This window comes from Phaseolus vulgaris, chromosome 3 (genome assembly GCF_051622355.1).
Source record: "Phaseolus vulgaris cultivar YP4 chromosome 3, ASM5162235v1, whole genome shotgun sequence".
NCBI classification, from domain to species: Eukaryota; Viridiplantae; Streptophyta; class Magnoliopsida; order Fabales; family Fabaceae; genus Phaseolus; species Phaseolus vulgaris.
The window spans coordinates 37,454,890-37,478,004 of record NC_143500.1 but is presented as its reverse complement, the minus strand read 5'-3'; the positions used below and the strand labels follow the sequence as shown (position 1 = coordinate 37,478,004).

General features: G+C 29.6%; 1 protein-coding gene across 1 annotated transcript; it reads right to left on the bottom strand.

The window, feature by feature from the left end:
- Positions 1-17,558: 17,558 nt before the first annotated feature.
- Positions 17,559-21,444, bottom strand: LOC137807368 (1-deoxy-D-xylulose-5-phosphate synthase 2, chloroplastic). Its single transcript, XM_068607982.1, has 10 exons — positions 21,190-21,444; positions 20,906-21,091; positions 20,540-20,704; positions 20,271-20,421; positions 19,699-19,970; positions 19,267-19,537; positions 18,870-19,177; positions 18,448-18,729; positions 18,067-18,351; positions 17,559-17,978 (listed from the first exon to the last, which is right to left on the bottom strand). The coding sequence occupies exons 1-10, from the start codon at positions 21,307-21,309 to the stop codon at positions 17,820-17,822; spliced, it is 2,199 nt and encodes a 732-aa protein (XP_068464083.1). The 5' UTR covers positions 21,310-21,444; the 3' UTR covers positions 17,559-17,819.
- Between the last annotated feature and the right edge of the window lie 1,671 nt (positions 21,445-23,115).

Here is a 23,115-nt window from a genome sequence, read left to right as displayed (position 1 = left end):
AACACTCCTTGGTCGGTCGATCGGTTTGCACCTCACCCCTTCCTCTCAGCTGAACTCCCACGCCACTCTTCCTCCTTGCTAGCTCCAGGCTCACTCGGATGGTACCAACAAAAGGTACTCTGACGCTCAAGTCCGACTTTAACACTCGACACTCAGTATTTATGATTAGATGATTGCGTACCTGATCCTTTGGGATATGTGCTAATTTATACAATTATTGTGGGTCCATTTTCATAAATGAGACTAATAAAAAAAGATTAACAAACACTAGATCATTAGTCAATCTCATTGTTGGTTATGTTGATCGATTTCGACCGAATGTTGAGTCAAGGTCTCGGTCGTGCTGATCGTAGGGTATAGTTCGTTTATTTGTCTGATCTAAACAGATAACTCCAGACATTCATTGAAAATATTTTTTATAAGAAATGAAAAATATAAAAAAGTGCAAATATTTATTACATAAAAAGTTTGTAGTGTACGGTTAATTTATATGTCTAATATGTACAGATAACTCCAAACATTCATTGAAAATATTTTTTATAAAAATTGAAAAATATAAAAAAATTGCAAATATTTATTACATAAACAGTTTAGATATTTTATTTAATTCCAATAACCAACATAGCAAGTAAATAATATTTGTTTACACAAGTCATGTTAATAAAATTTAGTAATATAATCTAAATATAAAGAGAACTTCATAAACATTTCATTATATTTTTACTTTACAAAAATGTAATATAGATTTTTTTAAAATTAGTTTTTAAATAATATAAGTTAAATCGGGATATTTTTTTTATTAAGATGAGTAAATAAGAAATGTAGAAACCTACTTCAGAAACATTTCATTGTATTTTTAATTTACAAAAATATAGTATAGAAATTTTTAAAATAAATTTGTAAACAGTATAAGTTAATAATTTTTTTTAATAAATTAAATATAATATAATATAAAATAAATAAATAACATATATATAGGTTAATCGACCAACCACAAAAACATCACTTAATTAAGAACATCAAACACTATTTCTATTCGAGTAAAAATAGTTTCATTAAGAGAGGGTAGCAAACGAAGTACTAATTGGAGAAACTTAGATGATACATTTGCTTGAGAAGCACTTACTAGAGTGGTTCAAATAATACATTCACTTAACGACTTAGATGAAACCTATTATGTTAAAACATAGATACTCAAATATAACTATGTCTTAATATTTTTGAAAATATAATACCATTTCAAGTTACAAGACTCGTCTTTTCAAAATTGAAAATAATCATACATACATCTCAAGACTCAAAGTACATTAGAGACTCAAATTAGACTAATAAGGAGAAACTTTTATTCTTCATCCGAGTTCTTCATATAGAAACAAATGTTATGACTTAACATCATAAGGAAACATGTGAGTCTCACACTCAACGGAGACTAAAATAAAATTATTAAATAAAAATCAGTTTTAGAGACAAAAATTTATTGGTATCTAAATTAATTTCTATTATTGATAAATAGTTTATAAATTGATATCTAATTAGTTACCAACTTTGCTACCAACTTTATAATTTAAATCATTGGTAGTTAAAACCTTGGTAGCTAATTAGATACCAATTTATAAACTATTTATCAATAGTACAAACTAATTTAGATATCAATAATTTTTCTAGTCTTTAAAATAGTATTTAACTTAGTCAATATAACAACTAATTAATTTCTATTTAATGATTTTCTAGTAGTGTGATATTATTCCTATTCTTTACTGGAAAATGATTGGATGTGCATGCAAAATATATTCTTCAATTTTGCATGCAACTAAATAAAATTAGACATAAATGCAACAAATTTTCTTCAGATTCCACAAAGTTTGTTAGATGCAATTGGAATAGTTGTTCTTCACTTTTTTGTTGAAAAAATTTACTCTTACATGCAACCTCAAAACTTAAGACTTAAAATGCAACCCAAGAACCGTAAATGTAGCATGTAAAGAAATATCATGCTATAAAAAGCTCTCCAAAGAAAGTCAATCGTGTCTTAAACTTAGTTTAACTAAACAAGCTTCTTTTACCTAAATTTTTATTTTCCTCCAGAAAAATTTCCGTTCATGCAAGAGGTTGTTCGAAATTTTGAGAATGATCCTTGGCACTTCGTTTACGGTGAAGAGTGATCAAATTTTGAGAGGCAGAAGTGAAATTGAGCGAGTGAGAATAGAGAGAAGACTTTAAAAAACTAATTATTTTATATTCTAAAATTGGTAACTAAAATTTGGTATATTCTAAAGTTGTTAACTCAAATTTAGTAGTTAATTAGATACTAATTTAGAAATTCGTTTATAAATTTTATTAATAATAGAAACTATTTTAGATATCAAATTTTATTTTAGAATATTATCTCATCTAGTCAATATAATGACTAATTTTATTTTTCTTTAAAATTTATTTATATTTGATAATTTTCTTGCAGTTAAGAGAAAATTAGATACAAAAATTATTGAGAAAATTAGATACCACTTTTTGAGACAAAAAAATTCTTAGTTTTTATATTGACTAAATTAGATACTATTTTAAATACTAAAAAAATTATTGATTTCTAAATTAGTTTCTATTATTGATAAATAGTTTTTAAATTGATATCTAAAACTTTGGTATTTAATTAGATATAAATTTAGAAATCATTTATCAATAATAGAAACTAATTTAGATACCAATAATTTTTGTAGTCTCTAAAATAGTATCTAATTTTGTCAATATAACAACTAATTATCTTTGGTATCTAAAATTAGTTTATATTTAATGATTTTCTTATAGTAAGAGTACTTATTATATTTTGAAGTTTTATTTTAATATTATTTTAAAATCAAATGTATTGCACAATATGTAGATAAAACTTTTGATACAATTAGAGAAATAATACCTATTTATTGTTAATACGTTTTCATCTTTTAAAAAATAAATGTAACAAATAGGTGGATATCATATAAAATAAATTGACATAACTATTAATATTTTCTAGAAAACAATTGAAACTCAATATAAAATCAAATAAAAATGATAGCCCGTTAAAAATATTAAGTATACAAGTCAGGATAGAAAAAAAAAATTGAGATATTTTTTAATTAAATAGTGTGAAATATACTTCTACAAGAGAAAATATTAAAAATAACCTGTAAAACTATGGGTAGAATGAAAGTCGTACTTGATTTCTTAATAGTATATTAGAATTTATATCTAATTATATTTTTACTCTCTTAAATTGAAAATAAATTCTCCTTTAATCTGTAAAATTTTAAAATTATATTAATCTCTTAAATTTTAAAATTATATTTTTTTATTCCTAAACACTGAAAAATTTAAATAATTTTTTAAAATTGATTTTAGTCTTCAAACAAAAAAATATAAGAAATTAAAAAATATTTAAATTTAAAAAACTATTCATAAAAAATTAAAATGCATAAACGGATCACTCCAAATAAAAAATACTTGTATTCTCTTTTATCATATCTGTTTCGGTTTTAAATTGGACTACAAAGGATTAAGATTTTCTAAATTTGAAAGACGATGGGTTTGCGGCGGGAAATGTGTGGATAAAGAATAGACTTCATCTTTTTTATTCTCATTATTCATTTGTTTTATTTCATTCAGTCCTATTTATAATCATTAATTCCACATCAAAAAAATTTAATTTTTGAAAACGTAATCACATCACCTTTCATCCAATTATAAGGAGTAAATTTTGTAATATATTTAATAAAATAAGTATTGCTAACATAAAAATTAAACTGTGAATTGACAACAACACTCATAATACCTATGATAAGTTTTCTACATTTAAAATTTGATGAAGAACTTAATTAAACTTTTGAAAGAATTACATTATTATATTTTAAAAATATATAACAATTTATTATATCTGGAACACTGACCCAATGAATCCATAATTAATTCAACACATGTTTTAATAAAAGAATAAGTTAGGATTAATTTCAGAATTGAGTAAGTGAAAAGTGATAAATTATGAAATAATTTTACGTACATTGATTAGAATATAACATGAATACACATGTAGTGTTTTTTTAACGTAATCTGAATATAAATTGTAACAAAAAAAAATTATCACTTTAAATGCCTGAAGTAGTAACTTAGGATATTTATAAATTAACAGAAACCCTAGCAACCTAAAGCAATGATAAAAAAAAAGTGAAAGTTAACTACTCTTAAGTTAATATGAATAATAAAGACATGTCTATAAGACTTTTAGAAGAAATTTAATATTATTTTTATTTTTTATTGTTTTTTATACATATATTTAACTTTTATTTCATTTGTTCTTATTTTAGTTTTTATTGATTTTTTGTTTTATATTTTATCTCTTTGATTAGATTTAGTATAAATATACTGCTTTTATATATTTATATTTTTTTAATTTAAAAAAATAAAATAAAATAAAAGAAGTATTTTTGTATATCTTTTATTTTCATTTTTCTCTTTTTTTTTATCTTAATTCTTTTTTATAATAATAAAGAAGGTAATGGGCAGCTGAAAGAAAAAGAAGGGTCCAGAAATAGATATTGTAATTAAATGGAAAGTCGGTTGTGAAATGGTATCTAAATTTGCTCACTTCTAAGTTAAGGATCATAAAAAAAGAAAGTAGAGAGCAATAATGGTGGCACACCATAGCTTTAGGTCACTTTCTTGGGCGGTGGCATGGTGAAAAAAGAAAATGGCGTAAACAACGACAGAGACAGAAGAAACTTGGTGGCACTGACGCGGGGTAACGCCACCAACATATATATAACATTTATTATTGCCTTCCCATACTTCTTCATAGTGCCCTAATTCTCATACCCGATTAGACCAAACTCTAAAAGGCTACCTTCGTCTTCTTCTGACTTTTAAGAATCACTCTATTAATTAGTGTAATACTTAGACGTATTATGTTTGTGCGAAAATTGGAGAAAGTCCAGAAAAAAACAAGAGCCAACACTACAGCTTTGCTCTTCCCTACCCCAAAGGGCAAACTCACCGTTTCTGCATTACCTGCAATAATTAATGATAGTCTCTGAATAACTTTTCAAGCATTTGATCTCAACGTGTTTTCACAATACTTCACAACAATCTCATTCTCAATTTTGTTTTAAACGTGATTTTGTAAGAGATTTTCTTGGATTTTTTGGATTAAGTTTTCTTCTCTTCTTTTTCTTCTTATCGGGGGATGTGTGTTGATGTATATGTGAAATAATAGGACTTTTTAGTACAATTTTATAAGTTAATATAAAAATAAATAAAATTTTAAAAATTATTAAAATGAGTAAATTTTATCATATTAGTGATATGACACAGTTTTAATATATTTAAACTAAAATTATACTAAAGTGACACAACTTAATACATTTACATTTTAATTAAAATTATATAAATTAACATAACTTTTTATTTTGATAAAATTTTACTTATTTAATAACTAACATCAAATTACACTACATTGATTAAAATATTTAGTAATAAAAAATATTAGTTATAATATTTTAGTAATAAAAAATTTATTTAAATTTTTTTAATAAAATAAATAGTTATAATATTTTTATAAATTGTATCTTAAAAACTATTTACAATACATCTAAATCGTCATAAATTTCAATTAACTTATTACTTACTTAAAGATAATTTAATATGATACTGACATGTAAAGAAAGTAGGTGGTCAAAGCTTCTTAAGATATTATCTATACAGTACGTATTCCACTGTAGCAGTAATGTAAGTTTTAATAAAAAATTATTAAATAATAATTAAATTTTAAAAAAATAGTTATTATATTGATAAAATATTATTTTAGAAATTATAAAATTATTTATATTTAAAATTATTTTATTATAATAAAAATTGTTAAAATAATTTTTAAATTGATATTTAAATTAGTGATGAGATTTTAATTATAAATATTTTAAATTTTAAATTAATTTCTTAAATATTAATAAAAATTAATTTAAAATATAAAATAGTGAATAATAATAATTAAATACTAAATATATTTTATAAATTTTTATTAATAATATAAACTATCTTAAATATAAATAATTTTTTTAATTTATAATTTTTTTTTAATTTATAAATTATTTTTAATTTAATTAAATAATAACTATATTAAATAAATTAAATACTATTTCATAAATTAAAAAATTATGAATATTTAATAATTTTTTTAATATATATATATATATATATATATATATATATATTCCACACTTTTAAGACATTAATAAATTGTATAGGACAAAACACACTTTGATCTACAGTATTTTCTACATAATCATCACTTATCTCTAAGCGCGATTAGTCAATAAAATTGGACTAACACAAATATTTAACAACAGAACTCATGCTAATATAATCAAATAATTCACATATCCAACTTAATCCTATAAAATAAATTGACTTCACTCAAACTAAATACACATTATAATAACATATATTACTCAAACCATACAAAAATCGAACACTAACTTTAAATATCGAAGAAACATTTATAAGTACTCTTTCACCTGCGAGCGAGACCAATAATCTAGTAAAAACAGAAAATTGAAATCATCTAAAGAGCAGCAGCCGAAAAAATATTCGCACCAGGGAGAGGTCACCCTTGGGTCCATAAAAAAACAATTAATAAGTTAATTTCTGAATTGATTTGGAGACATTTATCCATATAACTAAAATAGTAGATATAGTCCCTAATAAAAGGTCACTTGAGACTTCATAAATCCCTTGGAAATAAATCTGACACGAAGCATAGAAAGGTTTTATTTGTAACACATAACATGGTTCAAACCTATTTCATATATTATATTTATATATAGTTAAACTTAGACAGAATAGTTTAAAAGGTAGGGTTTTGTATATTTTGTTGTCTCTCTTCTTCCTCCTGTTAACAATAGAGTTTTATTTTATTTCCAGGTGTTTTCAATATTATACATATAAATTTTTAAAAGCACACACATAATTACTAATTGTTTTAATATTAAATATTGATTAATGACTGGAGAAGGCCACTTAGTAGTAGTTGAGTTTTAACCATCTAAATATTTCACTCATTATGCCTCTTTTAGTTTTATTTTATCGCAAACTGATGGCAGGCCCAGTGAAAGGAATTCGACGGCTTCTTCTTCCTGCACCCCTACGTTTTTATTTCAGCACTCCTACGTTTTTATTTCTGCACCCCACAATTTGCTAAATCCTGACATAGGCCTTGACCTTTTATTTGAAAAAGGGCACCTTGGTTACTAAAAATCGAGATCTGGGAGTGTGCTACGGATTCATCAATCCGGAACTGATTTTTTTTTTTCGGATGAGGATGTGTTTTGGAAGCAAATTTTGCATAAATTATTGATTTCTAGATGGCTGAATCTGGAAGCCTAATTCTGTTACAGATTGGTGGTTCTGGAATGTTTTTTTTTTTAATTATGAATTTTTGAATCCGGAATGCATATTTCTGTTACAAATTGGTGGATCCGAAATATTTTTTTTTTGAATGTAAAATACATATTTTAAATTATGGATTAGTGGATCCAAAATTTTATTGGAAGTGCTCCGAAATTTTTTCAAATTCCATAATCTAGAATGTAAAATAAGAATTACAGTTCAAATATATTTTAGGATTTTTAAAAAATAATAAAGACAGTTTTATCTTTGCATGGGGTGCATCAAGAAAAATATAGGGATGCAAGATGAAACTACCGAGAGTATTTTAAGAGAAATTCAAGTCTTTAAATCTTTGCGCCCTCGAACGATGTTTTATGGTTAAAGTCACTGGCTGCTATTTCACGGCATCTTTTCTCTCTTCACACCGCTTACCAAATTTTTATAAGAAAATAAATTTCACACAAGTTATTATTATTTATTTATTTTTATTTTCATGATACTAAAAGGAAAATAATTGGGTGTTTTTGTAAAAAAATTTAAAACAATGCATAGAGCAAAAAGCCTGGTGTAAATAGTATTTTTGTAGGCTTATATAACTTATTAGTTATAATTTTTATTTTATTAGTCCATTACAAGACGGACTTTGATTTTGGTTTCGGCTTGCAGTCTGATTCGCATAACAAGTTATTCTCACCAAAAAATGTTTTAGCCTATATATATAGTTTTAATAGCTAAAGTTAATATTCAGATTCGAGATATCACAGATAGACTTGTGAATATGAGATTGTATTGAAGTTACCAGTGCTAAGGTTTACAGTATCACTGTTTTTAAGTCTTTGGCTTAGAGAAACTACTTATCCTATAATTTTTTTTTTCAAATTATATAAATACCAAATCACAATATCATATAACAATAGAACAATTGGAGAAAAAAAAATCATAAGTTAAAAAACTAAAAATCAAATATAAATTAATATAAATTTTTTAAGTTATCTAATAAAATAAATTTATTTTAACAATTTAAAATAAAAACAATTATAAATATAAAAATTATATACAAACTCATCAGAATCCTCATACCCGATTTAAAAATAAAAATAATCATATAGTTATATTCGTATCTAACCAATACAAAAATTTCCATCGAAACAATCTATAAGTGATTGCTCAACAATATCCTTTAAGTCAAATTTATTTATGACTAATAAAAAAATTAGATTAATGTGAGTATTTATTTAAAATAATATTTAAATAAAATTGTAATTATTACAATGAAAAAACAATACAACCAACTTAAAAAATTGTAAAAACAAGGAGATATAAAATGAAAATTTAAAAGTATTATTAAATATGATTGACATCAATGAATATTAACAGTGAATGATATGGATTACATTAAGCATCCAGAGTGTCATCATACTTTCTTTTGATTTTTTATATAAACATTGTTGTCGTAGAACATTAATACTATGAATAATTTATGCATTGTTAATTATGTAATAATCAATTATGTAAAATTACAGTAAATGAAGATGAATATTTCTTGTCTGATGTAATGCTTTAATGTAGCGTACGTAATCGCACGTAATCGTAATGAAGAAAGAGAGGTTTTGATGAACCCTAATTGTAGATAAAAATAAATATAAAAGAAACTTTTATTCACTTGTATATTAGAGAGTAAAATACATGGTGTATATATAAGAAAATGATTAAGACCTAGCTGAAACAGAAAAGGAAAGTTGGGTCAAACAAACAAAGCCCAGTAATTTAAAATAGAAAATTAAATATATTAACACCCCTCAAGCTGGGGAGTAGATATTTGTCAGGTCCAGCTTGGATTTGAGAGTAGAGAATTGTGCGGAAGCAAGGGACTTGGTGAATATGTCAGCAACTTGCATTGCAGAAGTAATGGGTAGTAGTTTGAGGAGACCAGAGTTAAGTTTTTCACGAACTAGGTGACAATCAATTTCGATATGTTTGGTTCGTTCATGAAAAACTTGATTGGAAGCTATTTGAAGGGCAGATTTGTTCTTACAGTAGGTAAGACAACCATTGTAACTCATATGTGGTGGTGGCAAGGGCTCTATACTCGGCTTCAGAGGAGCTGCGGGAGATAGTTGGCTGCTTCTTTGATTTCCATTATATTAGGGAGTCTCCTAAGTAGATGGAATATCCAGTGACAGATTTGCGTGTGGTAGGACATGTTGCCCAGTCAGAGTCACTAAAACCCACAAAGGTGAAGTGAACTAGTGTGAGAAAAATATAGTCCTTCACCAGGAGTGCCCTTGAGGTAACGCAAAAGACGTGAGACAGCTTGCTGATGATGAGTTGTAGGTGCAGATATGAATTGGCTTAAATTATGGACAGCGAAGGCGATGTCTGGTCGCGTGTTGGTTAAGTAAATTAGACGTCCAAGGAGTCTTCTGTATTGAGAAGTGGCATCAGCATCGAGAGGTGAGCCTTGGTCGGGAGAGAGACGGGAGGTGTGAGTCATAGGAGTGGCCACAGGTGCAGAGTCAAGCATGCCAGTTTCTTGAAGGAGATCAAGAGTATACTTGCGTTGACTTAAATGAAGACCAGTACTGTTGCGAGCAATTTCCAGTCCCAAAAAGTAAGTGAGATTACCTAAATTTTTTATCTTGAAGTGATGGTGAAGGGATGCAGTAATTGTATTGATTTCCTCTGTGTCATCACCAGTTAAGAGCAAGTCATCAACATAAACAAGAATAACAGTGAGTTTATCATTATTATATTTAAGAAAAAGAGAGTGATCAGCAACAAAAATAGAGTAATTATTTGATAAAAGAAAAGTAGAAAGTTTGGCGTACCATTGGCGACCAGCTTGACGAAGGCCATACAAAGACCGTTGAAGCTTGCAAACATGCTGGGGAGAAGGAAGAGAGAGGCCAGGTGGGGGGGTCATGTATATCTCTTCATGGAGATCACCATGAAGAAATGCATTATTGACATCAAGTTGTTTTAAAATCCAATTTTTGGTAGTGGCAATAGCAAGCAGAAGGCGGAGGGTAGTGAGTTTAGCAACAAGTGCAAAAGTGTCTAAGAAATCCAGTCCTTCAAGTTGGGTAAACCCTTTGGCAACAACTCTAGCTTTGTGGAGCTCAATAGTGCCATCAAAATGGTATTTGATTTTATATACCCATTTACAACCAATAGTTTTCTTTCCTGGAGGGAGAGGGGTAAGTTGCCAAGTATTGTTAGCAGCAAGAGCTTGAAGCTCATCTTGCATGGCAAATTGCCAAGAAGCATGTTTGGAGGCTTCGTTATGTGTCCGAGGTTCAGGATGAGAATTGATAAAGGAAATAACATTTCTAAAATTGGAAGATAAGGAATTGTAAGACAAGTAATTATGAATAGGATATCTACTACTTACAGTGTTGGTTGCAGTGTGGAAATCTGCAAGATAGGCAGGTTGTCGGTGAGGACGAGTTGATCTTCTTGGAAATTGGGGTGAGATGCTTCCTGGAGATGCAGGCGGTGATAATTCTGATGGAGGTGCAATGTTGGATGCAGGAGCAGAGACACTATTTGTTGGAAGATCATAGGATAATGAGGCTGGTGGAGGAACAGTATTGGGTGCAGGAGTAGAGGCACATGGCTCGACAAGAGGTGCAGTATCAGAAAAAAAAATCAAAAGCAGAATTATATGCATTAGAAATAGGGAGAGATAAAGTGTTAGGGTCCTTAGGCAAGCCACTGTCCAATTTATATGGAAAGTGGTTTTCATGAAAGATTACATGTCTTGATATCTCTATGCTATGAAACTTTAAATTTAAGATAATATAACCTTTTGTATTTTGCGGGAAGCCAAGAAAAATACCTTTGATAGATCTATCATCTAATTTTTTCCTATGTGCAATAATGGTACTAGCATAACAGAGACAACCAAACACTTTTAGAAAGGAAATGTTATATGGTTTTCCAAACAACTTTTCATGAGGAGTGATGTTATCAAGTAATGGAGTAGGAATAACATTTATTAAGAAAACATCATGATTTACAGCAAATTCCCAAAAAATAGGAGGAAGATTTGCTTGAAAAAGTAAAGTCCGAGTTACATTTAGTATGTGTTGATGTTTACGTTCTACAATGCCATTTTGTGGTGGTGTTTCAACACAAGATTTTTGATGTATAATTCCCTTTGAAGCATAAAAATTTGACATAGCAAACTCAACACCATTGTCAGTACGAATCGTTTTGATATTAGTTTTGAAATGATTTTGAACGAAAACAGTGAAGTTAATGATGTGCTGACGAACTTCAGATTTGTTATGCAGCAGAATAACCCAAGTATAACGCGAGTAATCATCAACAATAGTCAAGAAATAACGAAAACCTTGCATAGAAATTATGGAACATGGTCCCCAAATATCAAAGTGTACAAGATCAAAAATAGAAGAGGTAACAGTATTACTTAAAGTGAAATGAAGTTTTCTCTGTTTTGCACGACTACAAGTGTCACATACATGATGAGTATCAACAGTAATAAAAGAGTATTGTTTGCTTAAGACATGTAATCTTTCATGTGAAGGGTGTCCTAGTCTATAATGCCATAGTGTTTTGTCTGTGATATTACAATTAATAAAAGGAGCAAAATAATGCGGTTTAGAATGACTAGAAGCAGGCAAGGTAGTGACAAGGTACAAGCCAGCGGTGGCTTTAACTGTACCAATCCTCTCTTGAGTGAGATTGTCTTGTATAATGCAGTGGGTTGAAGTGAAAGTTAAAGTGCATTTAAGTTGGTGTGTGAGTTTAGAAACAAATATTAAGTTTAATTGAAAATGAGGCACGTATAACACATCAAACAAATAAAACTTATCAGAAAAACGTACTAAACCAGAATATGTGGCATAAATAGTTTGGTCATTTGGAAGACTAATTAAGACATGTTTAATTTTAGTATAAGTAGTAAAAACGTTCAAATTGTGACAAACATGATCAGTGGCACCAGAATCAATAATCCAAGATTCTTTTATAGAAGATAGTGAAGAGAGAAACTTACCTGTTGAAGAATGCTCAGTATTGGGGATTTCATCCGTAGAGATGGTGCCGACTTGATTAATTTGAGTGTGAGGGGCAGGATCCTCAAGGTTTTGCTGACGCAAAATGTTGGTAAGGAATTGACACTGTTGTGATGTAAGTTGAATCCCCTTTACATCCTGTTCTTTAGGAAAAAGCTCAGAAAAAGTGTCAGTAATAATCATATTATTGGCTTGGGATGTCCAATTGGTGAATTTGTAGCCAGGAGGGAACCCATGCTTTTTATAACAGGTGTCAACAGTGTGGCCAAGACGATTACAAAAAGTGCAGACTTTTCTAGTAAAAGAAAACTTTGAGGTTTTAACATTACCAGAAGGAAAACCCACTTTGTGAAAACAAACAGCCTCAGTATGACCATATTTACCACAAAAATTGCATGTAATAGTGTGACTACTATTAAGACTATGAAGACTAGGGTTTTCATTAAACATTGCCTAAAAGATTTTTAAAACCAATCAAGATTTTGAAAGAGAACAGAAAAAAAAAACCAAGAACAGCAAAGAGGGAAATAAAAATCAGAGAGAAGCGCAACAGAACTCTTCATTCGAAGAGCTCTGATACCATATTACAGTAAATGAAGATGAATATTCCTTGTCTGATGTGATGCTTTAATGTAGCGTACGTAATCGCACGTAATCGTAATGAAGAAAGAGAGGTTTTGATGAACCCTAATTGTAGAGAAAAATAAATATAAAAGAAACTTTTATTCACTTGTATATTAGAGAGTAAAATACATGGTGTATATATAAGAAAATGATTAAGACCTAGCTGAAACAAAAAAGGAAAGTTGGATCAAACAAACAAAGCCCAATAATTTAAAATAGAAAATTAAATATATTAACATGTAACTATGTATTATTAATGCACAATTATCTTTTAATACTTTAGTAACTCTGATATAGAATTTAACAAAAAAAAAAAAATTCATAAATGGAGATTAAATCTAGTAAAAAGAGTAACACATAAAAGTATTTTCGTGCATATGGTAATGAAATTAAAAGATTATTAATATTTTTATTTAATGATAATTTAAATTAATCTTAAAATTTATAATCATGTTTATCATCGATACCTAAAGTGTGATACCATCAAGGGTCATGCATATCAGACATCCAAAATCAATCCAGAACAAACATTATATAAATATATACCAACATATATACAAGTATACAAGTGATTCAATCACAATGTCTACCATCCATGAAGACCCATCCAATTATGGCACATATCATGTGTACATCATGGTATGTATTTCAATACCTTTAAGAAATATATAAAATTATTGTATTTATACAACATACTATCAACAAAACATTTATCACATATATAAAAACATCAACTAAAATATGACATCATCATCATCACTCTAACGTACCATTACTTAAGTGAGTTTCTCTTATTTGAGAAACTATCTTTACATAAACAAAGTATTAACCATCTCACTTAAGTGAGATACTTGTTGCTTGAGTGAAATGCAATCTACGAACAAAACCTTCTATGTTCTATTTTATTCAGTGATTAGTTGTTGCTTGAATGTTATAGACTATGCTTGACTGTTATTGACAACACTTGAGCAACAATCCCTTATTGTTAATAATTCAACAAGTTTCATAAGACACATCCATTGTCTTAGGATGCTTAGTCAATGCTTAAGCACCCATGTCATGTGTCACTCATTGATACAAATTCAAAACATGTGCACACCACATCTTCCATGCTTAAGCATTTAGAATAACATTTGAGTCACAAATTGTATCACTCAAGTGTTCTATTCAACACTTGAGCAATATGCTTTAAGTGGAGAGAGAATCATCTTTACTTCTCTCTCGATCTATCTTTGAGCCAACACTTATAGAATGCATCACTTAAGCAACCAACACATTGCTTGAGTGGCGTAGACAATTATTACAATTAATGCGCATTAATTTTCTATTCGATAATCCTTTAAAAAAAAAACTTCCAACCATCTCGCAATCTAGATAAACTTCTATAAAATCAATCATACCATGAAAACAACCCCTCTTTCTAAAACATAAAGAAAATCCAAAACAAAATATGATTGGTTTAATCTCCCCAAACTTGAGTTCAATTGATTGAATATTATTTATACTCCTTTAACTCATTATATCTTAGTTTGGTAAAATTTCTTCGGTTAAGATCATATTTATAAATTACTTGGAATGTAGAGAATTTTTTAATTGGAGATTTTATAATAAATTAATAAAATAAGTGTATAACTTCAATTTATAGACTAGAATTTCTATTCACTTTAAAATGTATTATTAAAATATATTTTGGGTCTTATAAATATTATTAATATTAATTTTATTATTTTAACTACTATAATTAATATATTATTATAAAAAGATAGTAGCTATATTTAATACTTGTAAAAAAATATTATTAACAATATTATTATAATTAAAAATATTATTATAATTAGTTATAATTATTATAGTTAATATATTATTATAAAAATACATTTTTATAATAGTCATATAATAATAATATATTATTATATTTATAATTATAATTAGTAATAATAGTTTTATTATTATAAGAATAATAATATTGTTAATATTAATTTTTTTATTATAATTATAATAGCTAATATATAATTGCTTTTTTAAATAATGTATTTAAACAGTTTTAATATTTAAACTTATAAAAATACTAAGAAATTAATAAATAAAATTATTGATGGTAAAAAAGACAAAAGATAAAAAAGGAAGAAAATAAATATTGTAACTCTGTATATTATACCTTTATATAAAGAGAATTTCTCCTTATAATTGTTTTTTTTAAAACAAATTCTTTCTTATTCTACTCTTATTTTATATATTTCATTTTATTAGAACAAATAGAGTATTTTGTCATTTTAGATTAATTATTTAAAAATAAAATTATTTTTTAATTTTTAAATTAATGTTAAGGGATTGTTTTTATATATAAACTTACTCCTCATTATTCATTTAATTCTTTATTTTAAGGTAATAACATAAAGAAAGATAGAACATACTCTCACACCAAATCTCACATATCAAATAAAATAACCTCTATTTCCAATCACTCTCTCCATTCCATTTCAAGCAACTATATTTTTTGATAAATTCATCATTCTTTTGTATCTACGATAAAGTGAATTCTAACCTGTGAACATCATTACACTCTCGGATTCCAAAACCACCAATGAAAGAAGAGAAAAAACTTAGGCTTTGTTTGGATTGAGGAGGGGATTTGTGAGGAGGGGAGGGAGTGGATTTGTGAGGATTAGAGAGGATGTGTGAGGTTGTTTGGATTGAGGGATGATAGTGTGGATTTGTGAGGATGGTTTATTGTAAATTTACAAATTTATCCTTGTTATTAAAAAATATTTGAATAATAAATTATGATTTTTTTTAAGTTTGAATTAATTAAATATTTTTAATATATAATATTCATAATTATTTATATTTTTAATAAAAAAATTAAAAAATATAATGAAAATATTTTTGTGTTAAATTGAAATAAATTTATCAAATACATTAAAATTTATGAAAATAATATTTATTATTATATTCATTTGTTACTTTATATAACTATATATATTGTTGATATTATAATTTTTTATTTATTTATTTATAATTATATGTTGTTATTAATAGTATAATTAAATATTTTTGAAATTATAAATAATAAATAAATTTATATAATATTGAATTTTATATATTGTAATAAAATGAGTGCAAAAGAATATTTTGGTAAAAATACAATAATCCACATCAATTCCTCCAAATCTCTTCATTTTGTTAAGAGTGAAAAAAACCATCCACCCTCTCCCCCATCCACTCCCCCACCCTCAAAACCCTTGAAACAAACACAGAAAACAACCCCTCCCTCCTTCCCCCTCCTCCTCCCCCATGGAAACAAACACACCCTTAAAGAAGAAGAGAAACTCAAACTAGAGGAAAAGAAAAAATAGATTGATTAATCATTTTTATTTTACATGTTATTTTTTGTTTTTAAATTTTGCCTCATCCAAAATTATTCATGTATGTATGTTAAATTTTTATCATTATGAAAGTTGAGTTGAAGAGAAAAATACAGATACACAAATACAACAACGTCTGTGTTTTCGATAATTCTAAATAATGATCTTTAACATCAACGCGTAGCATAATATCAACATTACTAGCTCAACATTCTCATAATTTATTTTATCATCTTTTTATAAGGAAATGGAATAATGAAAAAGGTCAATTCAATGCGAGAAGACATCAAGTCAAGTGCATTGACTTGCTTTAGAAATCTCAATTAGAAGACATCTCATAATTACTTGATAGCCTCACATTACTAGCTCAACATTATCATATAATTTATATATTTATTTCTAAAAGATAATTGTCAACAAAATATATCCTTCATTCATTGAGAGAGATAACTGATAAAGGACAAAGAAGTTCTTTGTTTACAACAAAGCATTGTAATTACTTTATTGTCATACTATTGGTGACATGATTGCTACTCAGCCCACAACTGGTCAAGTGCTAGTTAATGACAAAGCAGTAGCTGCAACGTGGTTTGAACTCACCTCCAATGACCGATTTCAACGGTAAAACTTCATTCATGAATGTAAAATCATCTTAAGGTCTCCCCCACGAACTCTATCAGTGTAAGACTAGATTTCATTATCATCTTAATCATTCTTTAATGAAATGTCAATTATACATAAACCAACATCAACTATAAGCATGCTTGATAACCACTATTATCAAATACAAGCATGGTTCTTTTAAAAGACAAGTCTTATTTAATATTTTTTTAGATTCAAAATTTTATATTTTATAAGCATGATTTTTCTAATAAGATAATTTATTAATATTATCTTTAAATAAAACACTAACTTAAAACATTTGTGTTTTTCTTGTATAAAGTTCTCGTAGAATTATATAATAAAGTACCAAGTATTTTACTACACAAAGTTTTGGCTTAAAAGATATGAAAAAAAAATATATAAACAAGCAACAAAGGACAAGAGAAGCCACAATACTTAAAATGATAATTAAGACAAGTTTTGAGGAAACGTTTAAATGAAGTGGAGTAAAGAGATATGACTCTTGAAGAATTAGAACATGTGTTTATTTTGAACATAAAGATAAAATTGACATTATGTTGGAAAGAAAGATTAAATCAAACTCTATCACAAATATTATACAAAATATATCCTTTATGACCTGGGAGTTAAATGATAAAGGAGAAAGAAGTTCGTTGTTTACACAAAGCATTGTAATTATTACTTTATTATTATACTATTTATGATATGATTGCTACTAATGTACATGTATTTAGGGGACTCAGCCCACAACTTGTGTTAAGATTCAAATCTGTAGGTTGAGAAGCAAACGTCTATCCCAATTCACATTCGTTAATGACAAAGCTGTAGCTGCAATGTGGTTTGAACTCAGCCCTGCCATTGCAATTTGATCTTTCTGAGATCCATGGTTTATATACATGTCAGGCAATGTCATGGCTCGCCACTGTTCCATATGAGAAAACCACTGGTTAATTAATACACCATACACAATCCATATACACACAAAGAAGTGTACCACAAAAAGGTCTCACCTTAAGATTACCATCAAGAAGACCATTTAATCCCAGAAAATGAGAAACATGAGAACCAAATCCTCCAACAGATCCCTCTTCCACTGTGATAAGAATCTCATGCTCTCTAGCGAGTTGCCTCATCAAATCTCCATCTAGAGGCTTGCAAAATCGTGCATCAACCACAGTTGTTGAGATGCCATGATCTTCAAGAACCTTAGCAGCTTCCATGCTACTCTGGACCATTGTCCCATAACCAACAAGAGCCACCCTACTTCCCTCCTTTAACACCCTTCCTTTACCCACCTACATTTCATTTGTCAATTAGAAAAAAAACAAGCAATATAGGGGGGAAATACAAGAAAATTTGGGAGATTTAAAAGGACTAGTTGAAATAAGCACCTCTAGTGGTGTGCCCTTATTGTTGGGTGGAAGAATGGAACCTATACCATTCCCTCTTGGGTACCTGAAGCAACTGGGCCTATCATCTATGGCCGCAGCAGTGGCTATCATGTGCATCAGTTCAGTCTCATCTGACGGAGCCATGACCACCATGTTTGGCAAACAAGCCATGAATGTTGTGTCAAATGCTCCACAATGAGTTGGACCATCAGCACCGACTAACCCAGCTCTGTCCAACGCAAATCTAACAGGAAGCTTTTGAAGGTCCACATCATGTGCTACCTGAATGGACCACATTAAACACAACAAGGCCAAAGTGTCAAAAGGGTAGATTCCACTAATAATTTCGAGCATGCAAACAACTTAAAGAAAGAAAAAAAAGATTGTTTGGATCAGTTCTCGAAAGTTTCATGACTCCTGACCTGATCATAACCTCTTTGTAGAAAGGAAGAGTAAATTGTGCAAAAGGGTTTAAAGCCCTCAGCAGCTAGGCCCGCAGCAAAGGTTACAGCATGTTGTTCTGCTATCCCAACATCAAAACATCTTTCTGGGAAGCGCTTCTGAAACAGGTTAAGCCCGGTACCCCCTCCCATTGCAGCATGGATGGCAACAATCTTCTCATCAACTTCAGCTTCTGCTATTAAAGACTCGGCAAAATACTGTGTGTAAGACCGCGTACTTGTTTTGGATTTGAACTGCTTCCCTGACTTGGGATCAAATTTGACAACACCTACACAGATAAACAATAGAACACATTACGCCGATTGCACTATGTAAATCTTATGGAGGACGCAGTGATATATATATGTAGTCACTTACCGTGCATCTTGTCAGGAGCAACTTCAGCTGGATGATAACCTTTTCCTTTCTTAGTGATTACATGAATGAGAACAGGTCCAAGTGTTGGCATGCCCTTGACACTATTCAGTATGTGTACAAGGTCTTCCATGTCATGACCATCTACTGGGCCAATGTAGAAGAGCCCAAGCTGTTCAAATAAACAAGCACCAGCACCACCTACCATCCCTCTACTGTAGGAATCCAATTGAGATGCAAATTGATGTGCTTGGCTTTCAATTTGCTCCGTGCTCTGTTCATTTCTCACCAAATATTAGTTCCAGTACAAGTAGAACTATCTACGTCATGTTTTATGCTTGCATACATTTTTCTTCTTCAATATAATTATTATATATTTAGCTTTTTCTTTAATAAATATCGTCCGTGTCTAAAACAAGCTTCATAGTTCAATACCTTTGCGAGTTCAGGTTGTTGATGGAACTTAGAACTGGTATGTAGCCTCGCGAGGGCTCTACTAAGAGCTCCAACTGGTGGAGCTGAGCCATCAACGGTGGCAGTGGGAAGGGAAACCTGTTCGTTTTCATTTAAGATTATAATAAGATTGGTATCAAGAAAACCAGCGTTGTTCATCGCCTCGTAAGCTTGTCCACCTGTCATGGCTCCATCACCAATCACTGAAATCACGTGGTTATCGCTTCCAATCAAATCTCTAGCCACTGCCATCCCTGAAACTCAAGTGATAATTGATCATTAAAAAATGAAAAGTTCATCAGTTTTAATGGCCACAAATAAATATGGCGTACTATAATAAAGACAAATACACATCAAGTTCATGGATGTCTCACTCATACAAGCAATAATTAATTCTTGCGTAACATCGCTTTCGCAGATGTCGTTTATAATTATTCATGTTTAAATAAATTGTACATTTTTTAACACATGTCTAAACTTATAGATGCATCAACTCAGTGTCTTCGTAATGAACTATAATTGAAGACAAGAATTAATTATATATTGTTTGTTACCTAAGCCAGCTGAAATGCTAGTAGAACTATGACCAACACCAAAAGCATCATGGACACTCTCATCCCTCTTGGGAAATCCTGCAAGTCCACCGGTTTGTCTAATTGTTTGCATTTTGGATCTTCTTCCCGTTAAAATCTTATGAGCATAGGTCTGCCAATCCACCACATTGGTCACTGGTTAGAAACATCAAAACTATATGATATATGATAAATACCACTTAGTTCATAGTCCTCCAATATTTATATATTTACTACTTTTGGGTACCTACCTGATGACCAACGTCCCAAATGATCTTGTCTTGGGGAGTGTTGAATACATGATGGAGTGCCACAGTTAACTCTGCCACACCTAAGCTTGAACTTAAATGCCCGCCAGTCTTTGACACTGAGTAAACAATCTCTTCCCGGAGTTCATCAGCTAGCTCCTCTAGTTCCTGATTATAATATAATGCTACAATTATTGTACTCAATTACAAATATCAAGAGAAATAAAAACGATATTAAACTACGCATGTTAATAATACTCCTCTCATAAAAACTGGAAAAGAAAATCAGCAAGAGAGTAGAGATAGGACGAAGCAGAAGGAGGAAGTTAATTAAGTCCAACTCCAAGTGAATTATACTTCTCTAGCTACCTGAATGGATAGATTTTTCATGTGGATTGGATAATTAACGGTGTCCAGTATTGGCGTGGATGGCTTCTCTTCTGAGAAATTAAGAGATCTCCGCAACAGTTGATTTGGTTCGTAGCTTTTCTTCAGCACTGTGTTGTCCACCTCCTCACAAACATTGTCTCCTCCAGCAGCTATCACTTGGTTAATCTGAAAATGAGAATGAAATACCAATTACTGCTACCACCCTGGTCTCCACTAGTAATTTAGCTTTTGAATTTTAATGGTGCTAGAATCATTAACCATACCCTTTGTGGAATGGTGACTGAGATTTTGGTGGTGATGGTTGAAATACTTGGGGAGCTGCAGTGCTTATCATGAGAATGTAAGAGAGGAAGGAAAGTCGTCCCAAGAACAAAGGAAGACATGTTAGTTGGTTGATTCGTAGAATGTGGAAAGTGGAAAGAAATTTTTGTTATGTGGTGCGGAGAGAAGAAATGGAAAATTAGAGAGGCACTCCTTGGTGTTATAAGAGGACGTGGGAAGGTTTGAGGTATTGCAGGGTCATCGATGGGATGGACAATTTATAGATACATATAAATTCATAACAGCACACTGTTTCAAAGTCGCACATTTTGCATGCTGTAAATTATTGAATTATTAGTGGTCCCTCGTTTATCAACAACCAGACCAATCTTTATCAACACATACAATATCCATTTAATATTATTTTGCTACCTATGTACCTTCATAAAAAGAATAACTAAATATTATTCAAAAACATAAAATAGATTATATTAACACACTCGGACACTAATATTGTTGTGTTTGGTGACGTGACAAATTTAAAATAAGGTAAGAATGAATAGTGACGTGCGAACTTTAAAATAGGTAAAAAATAAAATATTATACCGGTTTTTAGTAATAATTAGTGTAATATATTATTTTTTTTACTCAGAATGGTCCATATTATACTGGTTAAACCATCTAACCGGTGTAATATATGATCCATATTCAAATTTTTTTTTTCATGAAGAGTGAGTAGCCATAAACGTCACAGGCACAAAAGTGATCACTTGTAGGCACGCGGATAATTAGTTTTGCGTGTGTCAGTACATGTGGAGGAACCTGTGGCTGGGTAACCAGTTCTGGTAGGGTGGGAGTCAGTTCTGCCATGAGTATGACCCATATTACACTGACTAAGTCATCTAACCGGTGTAATATATGGCTCATATTAAAAAAAATGAATTTTGTTCATAAAGAGTGGGTGACCATAAACGTAACCAATTATAGGCACATGGGTAACAAGTTTTGCGTGTGCCAATACATGTGGAGGAACTTGTGGCTGGGTAACCAGTTCTAGTACGTAATATATGACCCATATTTAAAAAAATGATTTTTTTTCATGAAGAGTGGGTGACCATAAACATCCACTTACAAACACTGAAATAGGAGGGCTCGTGGTGTGTTTAAAATGTGTTTATATTTGCGTTCTACTACTCCATTTTGTTGAGGAGGGTAGATGCAGTGTGTTGACATTCAATACATTTTTTGAGGAAAAAATTATGCATTGAAATAAATTTCAATCAGTTTTCAACGCGAATAAAATTACTTGGGTTTTAGACATGTGATTCATAAGAAATAACCAAGTACATCTAATATAAACATCAACTATAGTGAGAAAACGTTTTACAAGATGAGTTGGGGTTTTATGAGGACCCAAATGTCACAATGCAATAAATTAAATGGAGAATGAGATTTTACTGTGCTTAAAGGAAAGGGTAGCCTTGTACATGTTTAACTTGGGGACAAATAATACAATTATTATGAATAGGGATGGGATTTTGACTAATAGGTAGTAATGAAGATGCAAGTTGTAGACGGGCCGAAGAAGGATTTCCGAGGCCTTTGTGCCATAAATCAGGGTCAGTCAAAATTGGAGATGCGTGGGCTTAGTTTGGAAGAAAGGACATGTAGTATAAGCCTGCATGTTGTTTACCCGAGCCAATCATCCTCTTTGTAACCAAGTCCTGCAAAACCAAAACACAACCATGTGGAAAAAAAAATGAGACAACAATTTAGTGAACTGTTCATCTTACTAACGAACATGATATTTAAATTAAATTAAAAGAAGGAACACAAAGAACATATATTTGAGAGTGATTGTTATTGAATTTAATTGTGTCTGTGGACAAATTAACATTTGGAATAAATGATGATGAACTGTGTGTGGA

What these genes read in the sequence shown, in the direction of transcription:
- LOC137807368 (XM_068607982.1), bottom strand. Translation starts at nt 21,309, where the DNA reads ATGTCTTCCTTTGTTCTTGGGACGACTTTCCTTCCTCTCTTACATTCT. An exon ending in TTTGGGACGTTGGTCATCAG is followed by an intron (nt 20,422 to 20,539) that starts GTAGGTACCCAA and finishes GTGGATTGGCAG; the next exon opens with ACCTATGCTCATAAGATTTT. An exon ending in AACAACCTGAACTCGCAAAG is followed by an intron (nt 19,538 to 19,698) that starts GTATTGAACTAT and finishes AGAAATGAACAG; the next exon opens with AGCACGGAGCAAATTGAAAG.